General features: G+C 32.7%; 1 protein-coding gene across 1 annotated transcript in view; it reads left to right on the plus strand.

Annotated features, from left to right (window-relative positions):
* Window positions 1–17,820, plus strand: part of LOC102897701 (histone demethylase UTY-like) — a 185,373-nt gene that overhangs the window by 97,837 nt on the left and 69,716 nt on the right. The window contains 4 exon segments of the mRNA XM_025050980.1: window positions 11,807–11,900; window positions 13,413–13,539; window positions 17,148–17,246; window positions 17,380–17,599. Of these exon segments, the coding sequence (XP_024906748.1) occupies window positions 11,807–11,900; window positions 13,413–13,539; window positions 17,148–17,246; window positions 17,380–17,599 (540 nt within the window).

Genomic DNA, 17,820 nt, shown 5'->3' on the forward strand with positions numbered 1-17,820 from the left:
GTTTTTTTTTTTTTTGGTTTATTGATGATAGCCATCTGACAGGTATGAGGTGGTACCTAATTGTGGTTTTAATTTGCATTTCTCTGATGATTAGTGATTTGAGCATCTTTTAATTAGTTTATTGGCCATCTGTATGTCCTCTTTGGAAAAATATCTATTTAAGTCTTCTGCTCATTTTAAAATTAGATTGTTTATTTTTTTGTGGTTGAGTTATATGAGTTCTTTATATATTTTGGATATTAACCCCTTATCAGATGTATCATAAATGAATATCTTCTCCCATTCAGTTGGTTGTCTTTTTGTTTTGTTGATGGTTTCCGTTGCTGTGCAAAATCTTTTTAGTTTGATGTAATCTCATTTGTTTATTTTTTCTTTTGTTTCCCTTGACCTAGGAGATATATCTGAAAAGAAATTCCTGTTAGTAACATCAGAGAGTTTACCGCCTATGTTTTCTTCTAGAAGTTTTATGGTTTAAGTTCTTACATTAAAGTCTTTAATCCATTTTGAGTCTGTTCTTGTATATGGGTGTATAAAGTGGTCCAGCTTCTTTTTTTTGCATACATCTGTCCAATTTTCCCAACACCATTAATTGAAGAGACTGTCTTTACCTCATTGTAAATTCTTATCTCCTTTGACGTATATTAAGTGAATATATAGGCATGTATTTGTTTCTGGGCTCTCTATTCTGTTCCATTGATCAGTGTATCTGTTTCTATGCCAGTACCATGCTGTTTTGATTACTGTAGCCTTATAGTATAATTTGATATCAGGTAGTGTGATACTTCTAACTTTGTTCTTCTTTCTCAATATTACTGTAGCCATTTGGGGTTTTTCATGGCTCCATATAAATTTTAGGATTATTTGTTCTAGCTCTTTGAAAAATGCCATTGGTATTGATAGGGATTGCACTGAATCTATAGGTTGCTTTGAGTAGTATGGCCATTTTAATGATGTTGATTCCTCCTACCCATGAACACATTATATGCTTCCATTTATTTGTATCTTCTTCAATTTTTCTTTTCAGTGACTTATAATTTTCTGAAAACAGGTCTTCTACCTTCTTGGTTAATGCGATTATCAGTTATTTTATAGTTTTTAGTGCAATTGTAATTGGGATTGTTTTCTAAATTTCTCTCTGAAAGTTCATCATTGTGTATAAAAAAGCCCCTGATTTCTGAATATTTATTTTGCAACCTGCTACGTTAGTGAATTCGTTGATCAGTTCTAACAGATTTTTCTGTGTGTGTGGAATTTTTAGGGTTCTCTATAGTATCGTGTTATTGGCAAATAATGAGAGTTTTACTTCTTCCTTTTCCAATTCAGATGCCTTTTCTTTCTTTCTTGTTTTATTGCTGTGACTGACACTTCCAATACAGTGTCAAAGAGGAGTGGTGAAGGTGAGCATCCTTGCCTTGTTGCTGATCTTAAGGAAACTGCTTTTAGCCTTTCCTCATTGAGTATGATGTTAGCTGTAGGTTTGTCATATATGGCCTTTATTATGTTGAGGTATGTTCTCTCACTTCCCACTTTGTTGACAGTTTTTATCATAAATGGACTCTGGGTTTCATGGAATGCTTTTTCTGCATCTCTTCACATGATGAAATGATTTTTATTTTGATTTGATAATGTGGTGTGTGTCACATTAATTGATTGCGGGTATTGTACAACCTGCATCCCAAGAGTAAACCCAACTTAATCATGGTGTATGATATTTTTAATGTACTGCTGAATTCAGTTTGCTAATATTTTGTTGAGGATTTTTGCATCCATGTTCATAAGAGATATTGGCATATAGTTTTCTTTCTTTCTTTTTTTTTTTAAGTCTTTGCCTGGTTTTGGAATCAAGGTAATGGTGGTCTCATAAAAGGAGTTAGGGAGCCTTCCCTCTTCTTGAATTTTTTGAAAAGAATAGTTGGAAAAGAATAAGTGATAATTCTTCTTTGAATGTTTGGTAAAATTTGCCTGTAAAGTCACCTAGTCCAGACTTTTGTTTTATGACAGGTTTTCAATTACCGACTTGATTTCATTGTTGGTAAGTAGTTGCTTTAGATTTTCTGTTTCTTCTTGACTCAGTCTTAGGATATTCTGTGTTTCTAGGAATGTGTCCATTTCTTCCAGATTGTCCAATTTGTTGGTGTATAATTGCTTTTGTATTTTCTTGTGATTCATTGTATTTCTGTGGAGTCCGTGGTTATTTTTTCTCTTTCATTTCTAATTTTATTTATTTGAGTCCTCTTTTTCTCTTGATGAATCTGGCTAAGAGTCTGCCAATTTTGTTTATCCTTTTAAAGAATCAGCTCTTGGTTTCGTTAACCTTTTTTATTTTTCTAAACTCTTTCATTTGTTTCCACATTGATCTTCGTTAGATTGTTTATTTGAGTGTTTTCTTGTTTCTTGAGGTAGGCCTCTATTGCTATGAATTTCCCTCTTAGGACTGCTTTCACTGTGTCCTATAGATTTTGAGTCGTGTTATTTTCATTTGTCTCTAAGTATGCTTTGATTTCTTCCTTGACCTCATTAATGACCCATTCATTGTTAAGTAGCATGTTATTTAGCCTCCATGTCATTGTGTATTTTCCAGTTTTTTTTCTTGTAGTTGATATCTAGTTTCATACCATTGTGATCAGAGAAGATGGTTGATAGGATTTCAGTCTTCTTAAATTTTTTGAGACTTAATTTGTGTCTTATAATGTGGTCTATCCTTGAAAATATTCCATATGCACATGAGAAGAATGTATATTTTGCTGTTTTGGGGGTAAAATGCTCTGAAATATCTATTAAGTCCATCTGTTTTTTAGGCCCATTGGTTTCTTGTTGATTCTTTGCCTGGAAAATCTGTCCATTGGTGTCAGTGGGGTGTTAAAGTCTCCTATTATGAGTGTATTACTATTGATCTCTCCTTTTACGTTGGTCAATAATTGCTTTATAACATAGGTGCTCCTGTGTTATATGCATTTTGTTTACTAGGGTTATGTCCTCTTGACTTATCTGTTCCTTTATCATTATGTCATGCCCTTTTGGTGTCTCTTTTTATAGCCTTTGTTTTAAAGTCTATTTTACCTGATATGAGTATTGCTACCCAGCTTTTTTTTTCATTTCCTTTTGCATGAAATATCTTTTTCCATCCTTTTACTTTCAGTCTGTGAGTATCATTTGATCTGAAGTGGATCTCTTGTAGATAGTATATGCATGGGTCTTGTCTTCTTATCCATTCTGTTAACTATGTCTTTTGATTTCAGCATTTAATCTATTCACATTTAAAGTGATTACTGATAGGTAACAATGATAGACACCAGACTTTTTATCATTAATATTTTATTAATAATAATGCCATTTTATCATTAATATTTGTTATTTCTATTTTCTTTTTTACCCCTTCTCTTTTTACAGAAGACACTTTAGCATTTTTTGTAATGCTGGCTTATTGGTGATGAATTCCTTAAGCTTTTTCCTGTCTGGGAAGCTCTTTTTCTCACTTTCCATTTTCATTGATCCTTGCTGGGTAAATTATGCATGGTTGTAGATTCTTGTTTTTCATAACTTTGAATATTTCTTGCCATTCCCTTCTGGCCTGCAAAATTTCCATTGAGAAGTCAGCAGACACCCTTATGTGAGGGTACCCATTTAGTAATGAGCTTCTTTTCTCTTGCTGCTTTAAGAGTCTCTCTTTGTCTTCGACCTTTGGCATTTTAATTATGATGTGTCTTGGTGTAGGTCTGTTTGAATTCTTCTTGCTTGGGACCCTTTGTGCTTCCTGAACTTGTATGTCTAATTCCATAGCCAGGTTAGGGACTTTTCCTGTCATTATTTCTTCAAATAGATTCTTAATCCCTTGTTCTCTCTCTTCCTCTTCAGGTATTCCTATGAACCGGATATCTTTACACTTAATGTTGTTCCAGAGGTCTCTAAAACTTTCCTCATTTTTTAAAATTCCTTTTTCTTTTTATTGTTCTGATAAGGTGTATTCTGCTACCTTGTCTTCCAAATCACTGATCGATCAATCTCAAGATGTAATATTGTCCAATCTACTGTTGAATCCTTTTAGCTTATTCTTCATTTCAGTTATTGTAGTCCTCATTTCTGTCTGGTTCGTTTTTTGGTCTCTCTGTCCTTTTTCATGCTGTTGAAGTTCTTATTGTGTTCCTCATTTCTCTGTATAACTTTGTTGAGCATCCTTATAACTATTATTTTGAACTCGCTTAGATTGCTTGCCTCCATTTATTTAGCTTATTTTTTTAGAGTTTTCTTCTGTTCTTTCATTCGTGGCATTTTTCTTTGTTTTCTCATTTTTTTAGCTTCTCTGTGTTCGTTTCTATGTGTTAGGAATATTCATTATGTCTTTCAGCCTTGGCCAGATGGCCTTATGTGGAAGGTGTCTTGTGTGGCCCAGTGGCACACTCTGCCTGATCCCTTATGCCGGGGACTCTGGACGTGATCTTTGTGTGGATTGTGTGTGATCTTCTGTTGTCATCAAGCCTTTATTGTTGTTAATAGATCAGTGGATGGGATTAGCGTTAAGGGTGACTAAGGTGTATCAATTGGCTGCACCCTCTGTATAAGAATTGCTGACCCAACTGAGTGAGATTTTCCTTAGCTGGCTTGTGTACTTGTGGCAACCACCCTTTGTGTGTATCACTACTGGAACCAGTCAGGAGTTGCTCCATTGTGGTCTGGTGCCAGCCTCCAGCTGTGTTGGTTTTGGGCCCCCTTGGGAGGGGCTCCACAGTAGGCCAAGATCAGCCACTGCTTTTGATTGCCCAGGGCTACCTGGTGGGAACTACAAAGTGATCCACAGATGGTTTTTGCCTGTAATGGACCTATAAGTAAGGGAAAGATACAACGCTTTAGGCAGCTGTCAGTTATCCCGTCTCTGACTTACAGCAGTTTAGCAGAGGGACCAGTGTTCCTCAAGGCCTGACACTGCCTGTGTTTATGAGATGCTGGTCTCTAGTTATCTTTTTTTGTGTTATCTTTACTAGGTTTTCCAGGTTTTGGGATCAGAGTGATGTTGGCCTCTCCTTCAATTTTGGGGACGGGGGAGGGGAGTTTAAAAAGAACAGGAATTAAATCATCTTGGAAAGTTTGGTAGAATTCACTGGCGAATCCATCTGGTCCTGGACTTTTCCTTTTTGGGAAGTTTTTGATGATTGTTTTAGTTTTTTTACTGATGATCACTCTCTTTAGACTTTCCACTTTTTCATGATTTAATATAGCCACATTATATATTTATTTCTAATTAGAAATATTACATATTTCTAATAACTTGTGAATTCCTTCTAGATTATTGAATTTGATTGTGAGTAATTTTTCACAGTATTCTTGTACAGTTCCTTTGTATTTTGGTGGTATCTTTCATTACTTATCCTCTTTCATTTCTGATTTTATTTATTTGTGTCCTTTTCTTTTTTTCTTAGTGAGTCTGCAAAGAGATTTGTCAGTTTCATGACTCTTCAAAGAAACTGTTTATTGTTGCATTAATTTTTTTCAATTGTCTTTTCTTAAGGGCATTTTAATGATATTTAATTCTGCTCTAATTTTTATCATTTCTTTCCTTCTGCTGCCTTTAGACTTCACTTTTTCTTTTCTAGCTTTTTGAGATGTAATATTAAGATCATTTATTTGGGCCTATTCTTGTTTCTTGAGATAGGCCTGTAATGATAAGGACTTTTCTCATCACTTTTTCTGTATCCCAAGTTTTGATAGTTTGTACTTTCATTCTTATTTGTTTCTGTGTATCTCTTGATCTCTCTTTTTATTTCTTCTCTGATCCAGTCATTCTTCAGTAGTATGTTGTTTTATCTCCATGTATTTGTGGTTTTTCATGCTTTCTTTTTACTGGTGATTTCCAGTTTCAAAGCATTATGATCAGGTATTATGCTTAATATGATTTCAATCTTCTTAAGTTTCTTGACGCTAGTTTTGCATCCCAACATAATGTTCTATCCTTGAGAATTTTTTATATGTACTAGAGAAGAATATATAATCTTGTGCTTTGGGATGAAAGGCTCCATGAATGCTGATTATGTCTGATTGGTCTAATGTGTCTTGTAAGGTTGGTATTTCTTTAAATTTTCTGTTTGGGTAATATATCCATGGCTAACAGTGGGGTATTTAGGTCTCTACTCAAGTGGTGTTTGTCACTTTCTCCCTTTAGTTCTGTTAGTAGTTGCTTTAGATGCTCTCTGATTGGCAGCATAGATACTGATAAGTGTTACATATTTGTAATATATTGTCCTGTTTATCATTGTCAAGTGCCTGTCATTGTCTTTCATTCTTTTTTTTATCCTGAAGTCTGTTTCATCAGGTATAAGTATGGGCACACCTGCCTTTCTCTGGAAGCCAGGCACTTGGAATATCATTTTCCACTCTTTCACTTTGAGTCTATGCTTCCATGCAGTGAGATGTGTCTCCTGGAGTCAGCGTATGGTTGGTTTTTGTTTTTTGATCCATTCTGCAACTCTATGCCTTTTTATTGGTGAGTTCAGTCCATTTACATGTAGGGTGATTATTGATTATAAAGATTTCCTATAGCCATTTTGTCTTTTCTGGTAGCTCGGTGTCTCCATTGTTTGTCTTTGTGTGTTTCTGCCTTTTATTTTAATTCGATTGTGTTTAACGTTTATTTTATCTGTTCTCTTGTTTTATGTTATATGTTTCCTTCTGGATTTTAGTGAATATACTATTAAGTTCATGTAAAAGAACATTATATGTATTTACAAAAGTCCTTTTCTGCATGTGTCTTACCTCTCTCCTTTGCAGATTGAGATCTTTAATCCTTCCCCTTTTCTGTTTTTGTTTCTCACATTATCCTTCTTTATGCTGTATGTTCCTTTATAAGTTGCATTATCTGTTATCATCTCTTTTTTAAACTGTTTTTTTTTTAACCTTCGGACATTATCTAATATTTAAGCTTGCACCTTCCTTCTTCTCTGTGCCTGTTAGTCATCTTACTAATAGTTATGTATTTTTTGTCCTTTTGTTTCAAGTAGAGTAACCCTCTTTAGTATTTTTGTAATACAGGCCTTGTCCTATAAAATTACCTCAGCTTTTGTATAAAGTCTTTGTTTCTCCTTCGTGTCTAAAGTAGAACTTTGTTGGATATAATATTCTTGGCTGGTAGTTTCTTTCAATAGTTTGAATATTTGGTTCCACTCCTTCCTTGCTTGTAAGCTTTGTGCTGAGAAGTTCAATGATAGTCTAATGGGTTTTTATTTATTAGTTACTCTCTTTTCCATGGCTGCTTTGAGAATTCTTTGTCATTAATTTTTGACAGTTTTAATTTAATGTGTCTTGAGGAAGGCCTTTTTTGGCTGAGATAATTAGATGTTCTCTGTGGTTCTTGAATTTAAAGATCCAGTTCTTTCCATGGGTTTGGGAAAGTCTTGTCAGCTTTGTTTGAATATGCTGTTTCTTTCTTCTCTTGTCCTTCCAATGTACCCATTCGTCTTATTTTGCTTTTTAAGATGGTGTCAGATAGTTCTTAGAGAGTTCTTTCATTATTTTTCAAATCTGTCTTCTTTCAGACATTAACAGGTTCTGCCTTCAGTATCACTAATTCTTTCCTCCATCTGGTCAGCTCTTTTTCCTAAGCCTGTTGTTTCATTCTTTACCTATTTTAATGTGTTCTTCATCTCCAGATCTATTTGATTGTTTTTCATGGTTTCGATCTCTTTGGTAAAGTATTCTTTCTGTTCCTTTATTAATATTGTAAGAAGTGCACCCCTGAATTTGCTGTCATTTAAATTACATATTTCTTCATCTTTAAGCTTATTTTCTGGAGATTTTTCACTTCTTTCTGAGCTTGTCACCCTTGTTGTTGTTGGTGTTTGATGAACTCTATGTCTTTCCTGCAGAATAATGGAAGTTTATTCTGCTTTTATTCCAGAAAGAAGATTTTTTTGGTTTGTTTTTTAAGAAAATTTATTATATAGTGATCTCTCTTTAGGAGGTTAAGAAGGGATTTTTCTTTTGATTTCTAGTAGGTAGTGTCCCATCTACTTGGATCTCTGCTTTGAAGCTAAAAATCCCCTTCCCTGTGGTGGGCTGTGTGCCTCCTTGAGATCAGGTTCCTTGGTCTTAGGGTTCCACCTTGTAAGGGGCTTTGGGCAGTGGAGATCTGAGTCTCTGTAGAGGTCCTGAAATCCTGTTACTGCCAGAACAGTCAAATGCTATATTCTGCTGCTTCCTTCTGACTTAGCCTGACTGGGTGTGGTGAAGTTGATTGAGAAAGATCGGTGGTGTGTGTTGCTATTTCCTTTTCTTTAGTTCCGTCCCCTACGTTTCATCTACCTTGCTTCCATATCACTATGCTGTATCTGGTACCTGCTGTGTGTTTTAGTACTGATGGTGCAGATTCTCATTGGGCTCAGTGGTGTTAGCTCGGAGAGGATATGGGGTGGGGGAGGGCACACTCTGGATTGGTAGCCAGGCTTCAATAACTCACTCCCATTTGGCAGTAGTGGTTGCTAAGCCACAGGTGCTGGTCCTCTACATGCAGTCTCTACTCTGCTCTCTGTCCTGATCCCTGGGTTCTGCTGCTTGGAACATGCTGATGACTCAGGCAACACTGTTCCAGACTTCAGAGGTCCAAAACCCAGCTGTGAAGTGTCCCCTTGCCATCCTTCAAGAAGCTCCAGTTGTGAATCCCAGCTCTTTTGTTTCACAGTCCTAATCTGCCTCCAGTCTGCTGTGTATTTGACCACCTGTGAGATCCCTAATGCTGCCATGCTTCTGATTTCACTCCCAGGTGTCTTTATTTAACTTTATAAACTTAAGCATTATCCTTATTGATTAGTAATTTCCCATTACCACCTCTTGTGGAGGTCCTGGCAACCACGTTTGCATCTATGACTTTCACTATTTCAGATAACTTTATATAACTAATGATGCAGTGTTTATCTACTTGTGACTGGTTTATTTCACTTAGTATAATATCTTTATGTAAATAAAGCCATAAATTACAAAATACTTAGGAATAAACTAAGGCAGTAAAAGATTTATGTACTAAGAAGCACAAACCATTGGTGAAGAAAGACATGAACAAATGGAAAATACTTGTGTTTTCTGTTGGAAGACAATATTAAACTGTTTGTACTTTCCCAAAGTGGTCCATGGATATCATGCAATTTCTTTCAACCTCACTGGCATATTTTTCTTCAGATACCAAAAAAAAAAAAAAACCCAAAACAATTTTACAATTCAAATGGAACTATAAATGAGCATAAATAGCCAAATTAATCTTGAGAAAGAAGAAAAAAGCTAGGGATGTCATGTTGTTGACTTTAAAATAATGCAAAGTTGCAGTAAGAAAAGCAATATGGTTTTATTACTAGCATATAAATAGACTTACAGACAGGTGGAACAGAATGGAGAGCCAGAAGTAAATTGAAGTAAATGCGGTCAGCTGACATTTTACAAGGTTTTTAAGAATATACAATGCGGAGGTGATAGTGTATTCAGCAAATGGTGTTGATAGGAAAGCTGAATATCATATGTAGAAGAATAAAATCAAAACCCTTTCTTATAAACAGAAATTAATTCAAAAAGAATTAAAAGACTTGAGTCTGTATAACTCCTAGAAGAAACTTGAGGGAAAAGCTTCATGACGTTGGTCTTGGCTCTTCAGCAGAAGAAACAATCAACAGTGATAAGGCATCTTCCAGAATGAGAAAAGATATTTGCAAACCATTTATTTAATAACAGATTTGTAAATATAAAACCTTATAAATAAATATATAAGGAATTTTTATATCTCAATAGCAAAAATAAAATACTAATAACCTGATTTTTGAATGGGCTAAGGATTTTAATATAAATTTCTCTAAAGAAGATATAATAAATGACCAACAAGTTTACGAAACAGTGCTCAGTGTTAGTAATAATCATCAAGGAAATGCAAATCAAAAGCACAATGACATATCATTGTAAAGCCACTAGGATGGCTATTGTCAAAAAACAAAAGACTGTATTTAAGCAAGAATATGGAGAAATTGTAATGTGTATACTATCTATGAGAATGGACAGCAATGTGAAGATTATTCAAAAAAAAAAAATAGAACTATCATGTGATCTAGTAACCCCACTTCTCAGTATTTATCCAAAAGAATAGAAATCAAGACCTCAAAGAGGTATATGTACTTCTGTTTATTGCAGCACTGTTCGTAGTAACCAAGATATGGAAACAGCCATTAACAGGTGAATGAATGTAGAAACTGTGTTTTTTTCAAGTCTGAAACAGCGTTGATAAACTTATTATAAGCATTTCTTTTCTTTTTAATGCTGTTATAAGTGGAATTGTTTTTCTCTTAGAATTTTTTACTAGTTCATAGAAAATAAAATAGACTTTTCACTTAATTTTATATGTCACAGCTGTACCAAATTTGTTGTTTTGCTGTATTTGTATGTTTGCTTGGGTAGATATTTATCTTCATTTACATTGGCATTTTTGTGACTGAGGAATTGGTGTCTGTTTAAATTGTGGCATGCTTGTGTATCTGTACGTTTGAAAGAGATAAAAACAGCATTTTTTTCCCCCCGTCACATTTGATTAGAGTAAAACTCAATTTTTTGCACCAATTAATACATTTATCTGAATTAAGTATATTGCTCTGGTCCTTTATTACAAGTGTTTTTGAAATGACATTTTCCTTCTTTATTATTATACTTAAAAAACTGTGTAAAGATTTTGTTTTTTCTTGACATTTTAAAGATAATATATTTGAGGGTTCTCTTGTTAGTTTTTCCTGATGTTTTTGAGGAGTTAAACATATTACAGTAACAATAATGTGTTTTAGTCTTCTCAGTACTTTTTCAGGGAGAACTGTGGACAGTGGACTCATTTAGAAATTTGCCTGTATCTTAAATATTATGAACATTGTTAGATCATAGTATGGAAAATGTTATGTCTCTAAAAAACATACTTAATTATAAGTATTTTCCAAAAATATTTCCTAGAACAGAAATGGTGTGCAGTTAACCCTTGAACAACATGGTTTTGAAATATGCTTGTCCTCTCATGCATGGATTTTTTAAAAAATAAATGTGTATAGCTCTAAATGTATTTTTTCTTATGAGTTTCTTAGTAATATTTTCTTTTCTAGCTTCCTTTATTGTATAAGAATACACAGATAGAATACATATAACATACAAAATATGTGTTAATTAACTGTTTATGTAATCAGTAAGCCTTTGGATGAACAATAGGTTATTAGTAGTTAAGTTCTGAGGGAATCTGAGGTTATACATGGATTTCGACATATGGGGGTCAACACCTCTAACCCCCACATAAAATTAAGATGTTAACTGTTTCTCTTTTTGTCTTAGACTTGGATAGTAGCACTTACTCTTTTTGCTTAATAGGTTATCCATATCTTTAAAAGTCTTTCTAGGCTAATTATACATCCAATAATTGAATATTTCTACTTCTTTGTGAAAGTTAAGTAACACGATGTTGAAATTATTTTCCTTGTAACTTTTTAGGATATAGCAGGTTTTAAAAATGTCACTTTGTTGACACCTGTTATACTGAAGGGTACTATTATTAGCTGTTCATTTTTCTGAAACATGGCTGTCAAAAGTTAAATAAATATCTAGTTACTAATATGGCACTTTTTATTTTTAGTTACTTTTTTAATAATAGAAATTTAAAAATATTATCTAAACCTTTATACACTAGCCAGCTTATAACCCTTAGTGTTTATTTTTTACTTAAAAAGTTATTTAAATATGTCATCAGTTCCTTCTTGAAATATTTCTATTTAAAGATTACTTTTTAACTTTTCTATGACTATTTTCTCCTACTCTTTAGCGGAAATATCATTCTGCAAAAGAAGCCTATGAACAGCTTTTACAGACAGAAAACCTACCTGCACAACTAAAAGCAACAATTTTACAACAGTTAGGTACATAAAAATTTTCTTTTTTATATTGCATTCATTTAAAAAATTTTGGCATATATGGGAGCATTTTAACTCTTCTGTTTTAAAAGTCAGTTTTATTTAGAATTTTGTATTTTATGATTATGACGTGTATTTTGAGATTGTATTGAAAACAAATACTTTATATTGTAAATGTTTCTATTATAATTGTATTCTTTTTCTTCTTTTATCTGGAGTTATACCCACTGTCTAGCATGGTCCATCTCATAATTCACCTAAATACAGCACTTCAATGCCACTAGTCATTTTAAATTCTCAATATTATAGCTGCGTATTTAACCTCTGAAGGTTTGAGTAGTTACTTGCATATACTTAGCACTCTATGAAGTTAATTGAATTAAAATAGTTTACAGCTAGTAAGTGGGTTTGAACTTTTCTTAGGTTTGTTCATAATATGAGTTAATGGAAACTTGTCACCTAAAACTGTAGAACATTTTGTTCTGTATTTTGTCTAGCAATTTATTATATTACTGTGTATTAAAGGAAAAAATCTGGTGTTCAAAAGTAATATGTCATTTTTACTTACATGATAGAAAGGATACTTGCCGGTAACTAATTTTACTTATTACCTGTCTTATCTGTGTTTGATATTTGGGTTGGTATTTACTTGATATTTTACTTGATCTTTACTTGATTATTTTAATCTATAACATAAAAAGCATAGTTTTGCTTAGATGATAATTTTGCAAAAGTAACTTTTATATACTTGAATTGACTCACAACCGAAACTCTGGTTTCTGTTTGACTTAAACGTTTAACATATTTTATTGTGATAGAATCTTTGATACATATAATCTTTTTATTGTCTCTATAGTTGTAATTCTAAACATTTTATGAATCAAACACTGTAGTGCTCTTAAAGGTCTTTGAAACAGTTTTTTTATTTAGATTTCACTATAACTGTGGAGGCTTTTTGTTTGTTGTTTGTATATTTGGTCGAATGTTGTTATATTGAGGATGTTCATGAAGATAACCAGTGCCAGTAAGGTATAAGGTCTTCTGTAAGATTTTTTTTTTTTAATTTAAATGTTTTCTTTTTGATTATATAAGCTTTAATTATTTTAATTTAGAAATAAACATTGGCTTGGTAGATTGTTTTCGAAATACCTTAACCTTTAAAGAGATAATAAACGGTCATCTTTATATTTTTTGGCTCATAAGTTAGATATTTTTTTCCCCTAGAGTGAATTTAGAAAAAGAGAATCTGTGTTTTTGAACCTACTAAGTGTCAATGCAGTACTCAAATCATTTGAAGTTCTTTAAGAACCTTTTGGTACCTTTGATTATATCTGTTTATGCGTAATAGACTTTCCCACAGCTATCTCTGCTGGGTTTAAATTTGGGGAAAGTGTGATCCTAGATAAATGCATAAATGTACTGAAAGGGCATTTTAATTTATTTGTGCCCCTTATGGTATTTTTAAAGCTATAAGAATCGTTGATTCATGGATAAATGCTTATAATTTTTAAATTGTAGGATGGATGCATCATAATGTGGACCTACTGGGAGACAAAGCTACCAAGGAAACATACGCAATTCAGTATCTCCAAAAGTCATTGGAAGCAGATCCTAATTCTGGCCAGTCTTGGTATTTCCTTGGGAGGTGAGACCAGACACCTGGGCTGAGCTGTCTAGAGTAGACTTAGAATGTAAAATGTTACATCATGTAATATATCCTGGTCAGTAACATTTTGTTTAAATACATTGTAGAAATATTCTTGAGAGGTAAAATTGAATCGTTCTAAATTTTGTGCTTTTACTAAGAAGTTATTTTGCTTATTAGTCATATTGTCTTCATGTGACTTGATTTATTACTGTTGACTTAGCTAGCTTTTAAAGAGTCTTGACAAGTTTTAAACTTACCATTTAGTAATCACTAATATTGTTTTTCATTTCGGTAATTGTGTTTCCTCTGTAATTACTATTATTTTTAATCTATTTATTTTTAGTAATTCATTTTTATTCTAGCTGATGACTATGAGTAGCCTAAGGAACAGTTCATTTAAACAGTATGAGGTCTCAGTTTTCATTTAATTTAATTCAGTTTACTATATTGCTTTAATTATAAATTTTGCCTCATTCTTTTTCATAGGAATAGTTTACTTTGTAGAAATTTGTCATGGAGTCTAATTGAAATTTATGTCCTGTGTTAATTTTAGGTTTTATGCAGTATGTCATTTTCTTTTAGAATTTATAAGATAGATTTATATTTGAGGGAGATTATTGCAATCATTCCTTTTTAAAAACAACTTATTTATTAATTGTGTATAATAAAATTTAACTGTGAAGTTAGCTAGTCTCAGTACAGTTTTTTTTTCTCGTCTTCTGTAAGGCTTCAAAAAAGAGTCTGATTTGAGTTGCTTGTAATACAGAAGCTGAGAGTCCAAATTTGGTCCTTCTCCATTAAAGGTCCTCATGGAGAAGCTAAATCTTTTCTGCCTTTACTGCCTAGTAATGTGCCTTGAGCAAACTGAATATTTAATACATGGAAAAAGTGAACTGGCTAAGTAGCATTTGGGTTTGGAACTAACATATTGTTAGCTTAGTACAGTGTATACCTTAACGTGGTAATGACAAGTTTAAAAGGACCAATTTAATAATGATGTACTTTTACACTTCTTTGAGAATAGCAGAATAGCAGTATTCCACAGAGGACATTATTACAGTTATATGAATTTTAAACATTTGCATATGTTTTATTTTCACCTTTTTAGATAAAATTTTTGTATGTGTAGAACACTTTCTTGACCTCAAACAGAAGATAACTTTTTTTTGAGTTCAGGATTATCATTTAAGACAGTGTTATTTTTAGTCTGTTAGATTTTTTCCTGTGTTTTTGATTCTCAAATTCTCATCTACTGCCTTACATGTTGCTTCTAATTGGCTTTGTTGTTAGAGAAAGTCAGGTCTGTCAGAAATTATATTTCAGAACTTAGTAGAGCTCTAAATGAGGATCTCATTGTCAGTAAAATTCATAGGGTTTGAAGTCCTTTGTGTTTCAGAGACTTATCCCTTGCTTTCAAGGCTGCGTTGCATATTGATATTGCTCATTAATTGAGATGTAATATATAAAGTGAGATGGGGATGTGGTAACAGTAACCTGGTAATGACTCCAGCGGTCCCCCACAGTCACAGAACTGTTCAAATTGGAAGTGATCAGGCAGCAATTTCTCATTTTACAGATGGGGGCAGTGCGTCCAGAGATGAAGAGTGGTTTCCTCAAGGCCATGTAGCTAATTAGTATCCCAGGAAATGCTAGAACCCAAGCTTACTCAGTGCTGCTATCTCACGAGCCTACCTCAGAGGAACCTGAATGAGTTGTGTTAGATGAAAAGGGTCTGGTTGTTGGACTCGGATATTACTACTTGGGCACATTTAATTTCTAGTTTGACTTTTTAAAATTTAAGTGCGAAAATGCTGGTTTCAGGAAATACTTTTTATCTCCTAGCATTGAAGCAAATTTGTCGAATAATCTGAAATATGGTTTTGTTAATAAAAATTTTATTTGTTATTCACTTCATTTCTGTTGTTTGTCCTTGTTTGCATTACTGCTCTCTCTCAAATTCTCCCTCTGACAGATTGTCCTCATTCTCTGATATTGCTTTCTCTCTTTTACAGGTATCTCTTGCATCACCCAATCTGTAGTGTAGCCATTCTTTTGGCTTACTTACTTTCTCTCTTGTGTGCATCCTGTACTCTTAACCCATTCCCCCATATGAGTGAATTCTAAATTAAAATTTCTAACTCCAAAGGCATCGAAACTTCAGTTTCAGTGTCCTTTTTATTGACTCTTGTAAAACCCCTTACCAGACATCTAAATCAGCAACCTTTTAAAAATTCACTCATCATGTTTTCTCAAAACAGCTATTTTTTATTATTTCTTTTGATATAAAAATTACTTTTTTGTATTGAACAGGTTTCAAAACAGTTATATCTCCTTAAATATCTAAGGAAATCATTGAGTTTTTATCAATCATTTAGTTTTTCTCTTTCATACCATTTTCCTTACTTCCACTATAATCCTGGCTGAAGTGTGTATATCAGCCTTGTAGTTTACCTGAAATTTATTTTCCTTCAGTCTCTAATTTTTCAGCTTACAAATTGTTTCTGTAAAGTGCTTTGTTCATGCCACTTGCCTTTTTAGAAAGATAAAAACCTCAGGTAGATCTACATTTGTAGACTGAATAATTTTTTCCTGTACTTTTTAAACCCTAATGAAGTGCCTTCTGTCATCTTTTCTGCTTTAATCTGTGATTCTCATCCATTCAGGTTGCATGAATTACCAACATTTCAATCAGTAATTGTAGTGCCCAATTAGAATGACTGTACAATTAAGATATTAAAACATTTTCTTGTTATTTTCTATAACTTAACATCATAGTTAAATAATATAGTTTCATGGATATAACAACTCCATCTCAAGAAAACAAATATTAAAAATAAAGAGAACTACTTAAGGCAAGTTATTTCTGCATTAGATTCAGTTTTCCCTTCCAATAGCTAACATATAAGACAATCTTTTTGTTCATTATATAATTTTCATATTTTTGTTATTTATGTTAACATTTGGTTATTGATGTTAAAGTCACCACATACTGGCCTTCCTCTTATACTTTCATGAATGCTTTTTAAAAAAAATAGTATTAAAATCTGTATTAACTTAGAAATTTTAAGTACATTTTACACAATTTTAATAGTTAATTGATATTAACTATATTTCAGTTTTATAGTTTTCCTGAATTAAGAAGTGTTCTGAGTGTTGTAAATTCAGAAATGAAATTTCAGATGTACTGCTGAAATCATTACTAATAGTTTCTCTTTATATTTTAGCTTTATATTTTTATCATGTAGAAAACCTGAGTACAAATGATATGTAAATAGGACTCTGTATTTTTAACCCTGAATATTATTGCATTGAACAATTGGACTATAATGATTTGAGTAAAGTTTATTAATTTTTTTTGTTAGCCCTCATAAGAAAAAATTCATTTAATAGCAAATTATAATGTAGACTATACCTAAATATACATGTAAACAATATGCACAAATATCTATATATTAGCTTGTTAGTGTTTTCCCTTTCCATATACATTATTTTGGCAAAAAAAAAAAAAATGTGTGTGTGTGTGTATACTTAATTTAAGTATTACTGAAATATTTATATTTTTATGTCTTTTTATATATGTATTTCTTCTTGTTCCCCCTTTGCAGGTGCTATTCAAGTATTGGGAAAGTTCAGGATGCCTTTATATCTTACAGGCAGTCTATTGATAAATCAGAAGCAAGTGCAGATACATGGTGTTCAATAGGGTAAGGCTTGAGTAAATGAGATTTAATGGTATTTTAATAGATACCCAAGTTTATTGAAACATACATAGTATAATATGTATTAATATTATACCTAGTCATTTTCAGACACCTCATTTTTTATTTCTCTTTTCAGTGTGCTCTATCAGCAGCAAAATCAGCCTATGGATGCTTTGCAGGCCTATATTTGTGCTGTACAATTGGACCATGGGCATGCAGCAGCCTGGGTGGACCTAGGCACTCTCTATGAATCCTGCAATCAAACTCAGGATGCCATTAAATGCTACTTAAATGCAACTAGAAGCAAAAATTGTAGTAATACCTCTATACTTGTAGGAAGAATTAAGTTTTTACAGGTAAAAATTTTAAGTAGTATATTTTACAAAACATTTCTGTATAACTGGCACAAGGAGGGTGGCTGAACAGTTTGTCATTTTGTTTTGATGTCAGTAACTTGTTTCCATAATTTTTAATATTTTGTGATATTATTTTCTTTTTCATTTTAATTAAGATAAACAATTTTTAAAATATTCTTTTGCATGTACATTTTGAGGTGCATTAATTTGCATGATTTTTC

The sequence above is a fragment of the Pteropus alecto genome, unplaced genomic scaffold (genome assembly GCF_000325575.1).
Source record: "Pteropus alecto unplaced genomic scaffold, ASM32557v1 scaffold18, whole genome shotgun sequence".
Taxonomy (NCBI): Eukaryota; Metazoa; Chordata; class Mammalia; order Chiroptera; family Pteropodidae; genus Pteropus; species Pteropus alecto.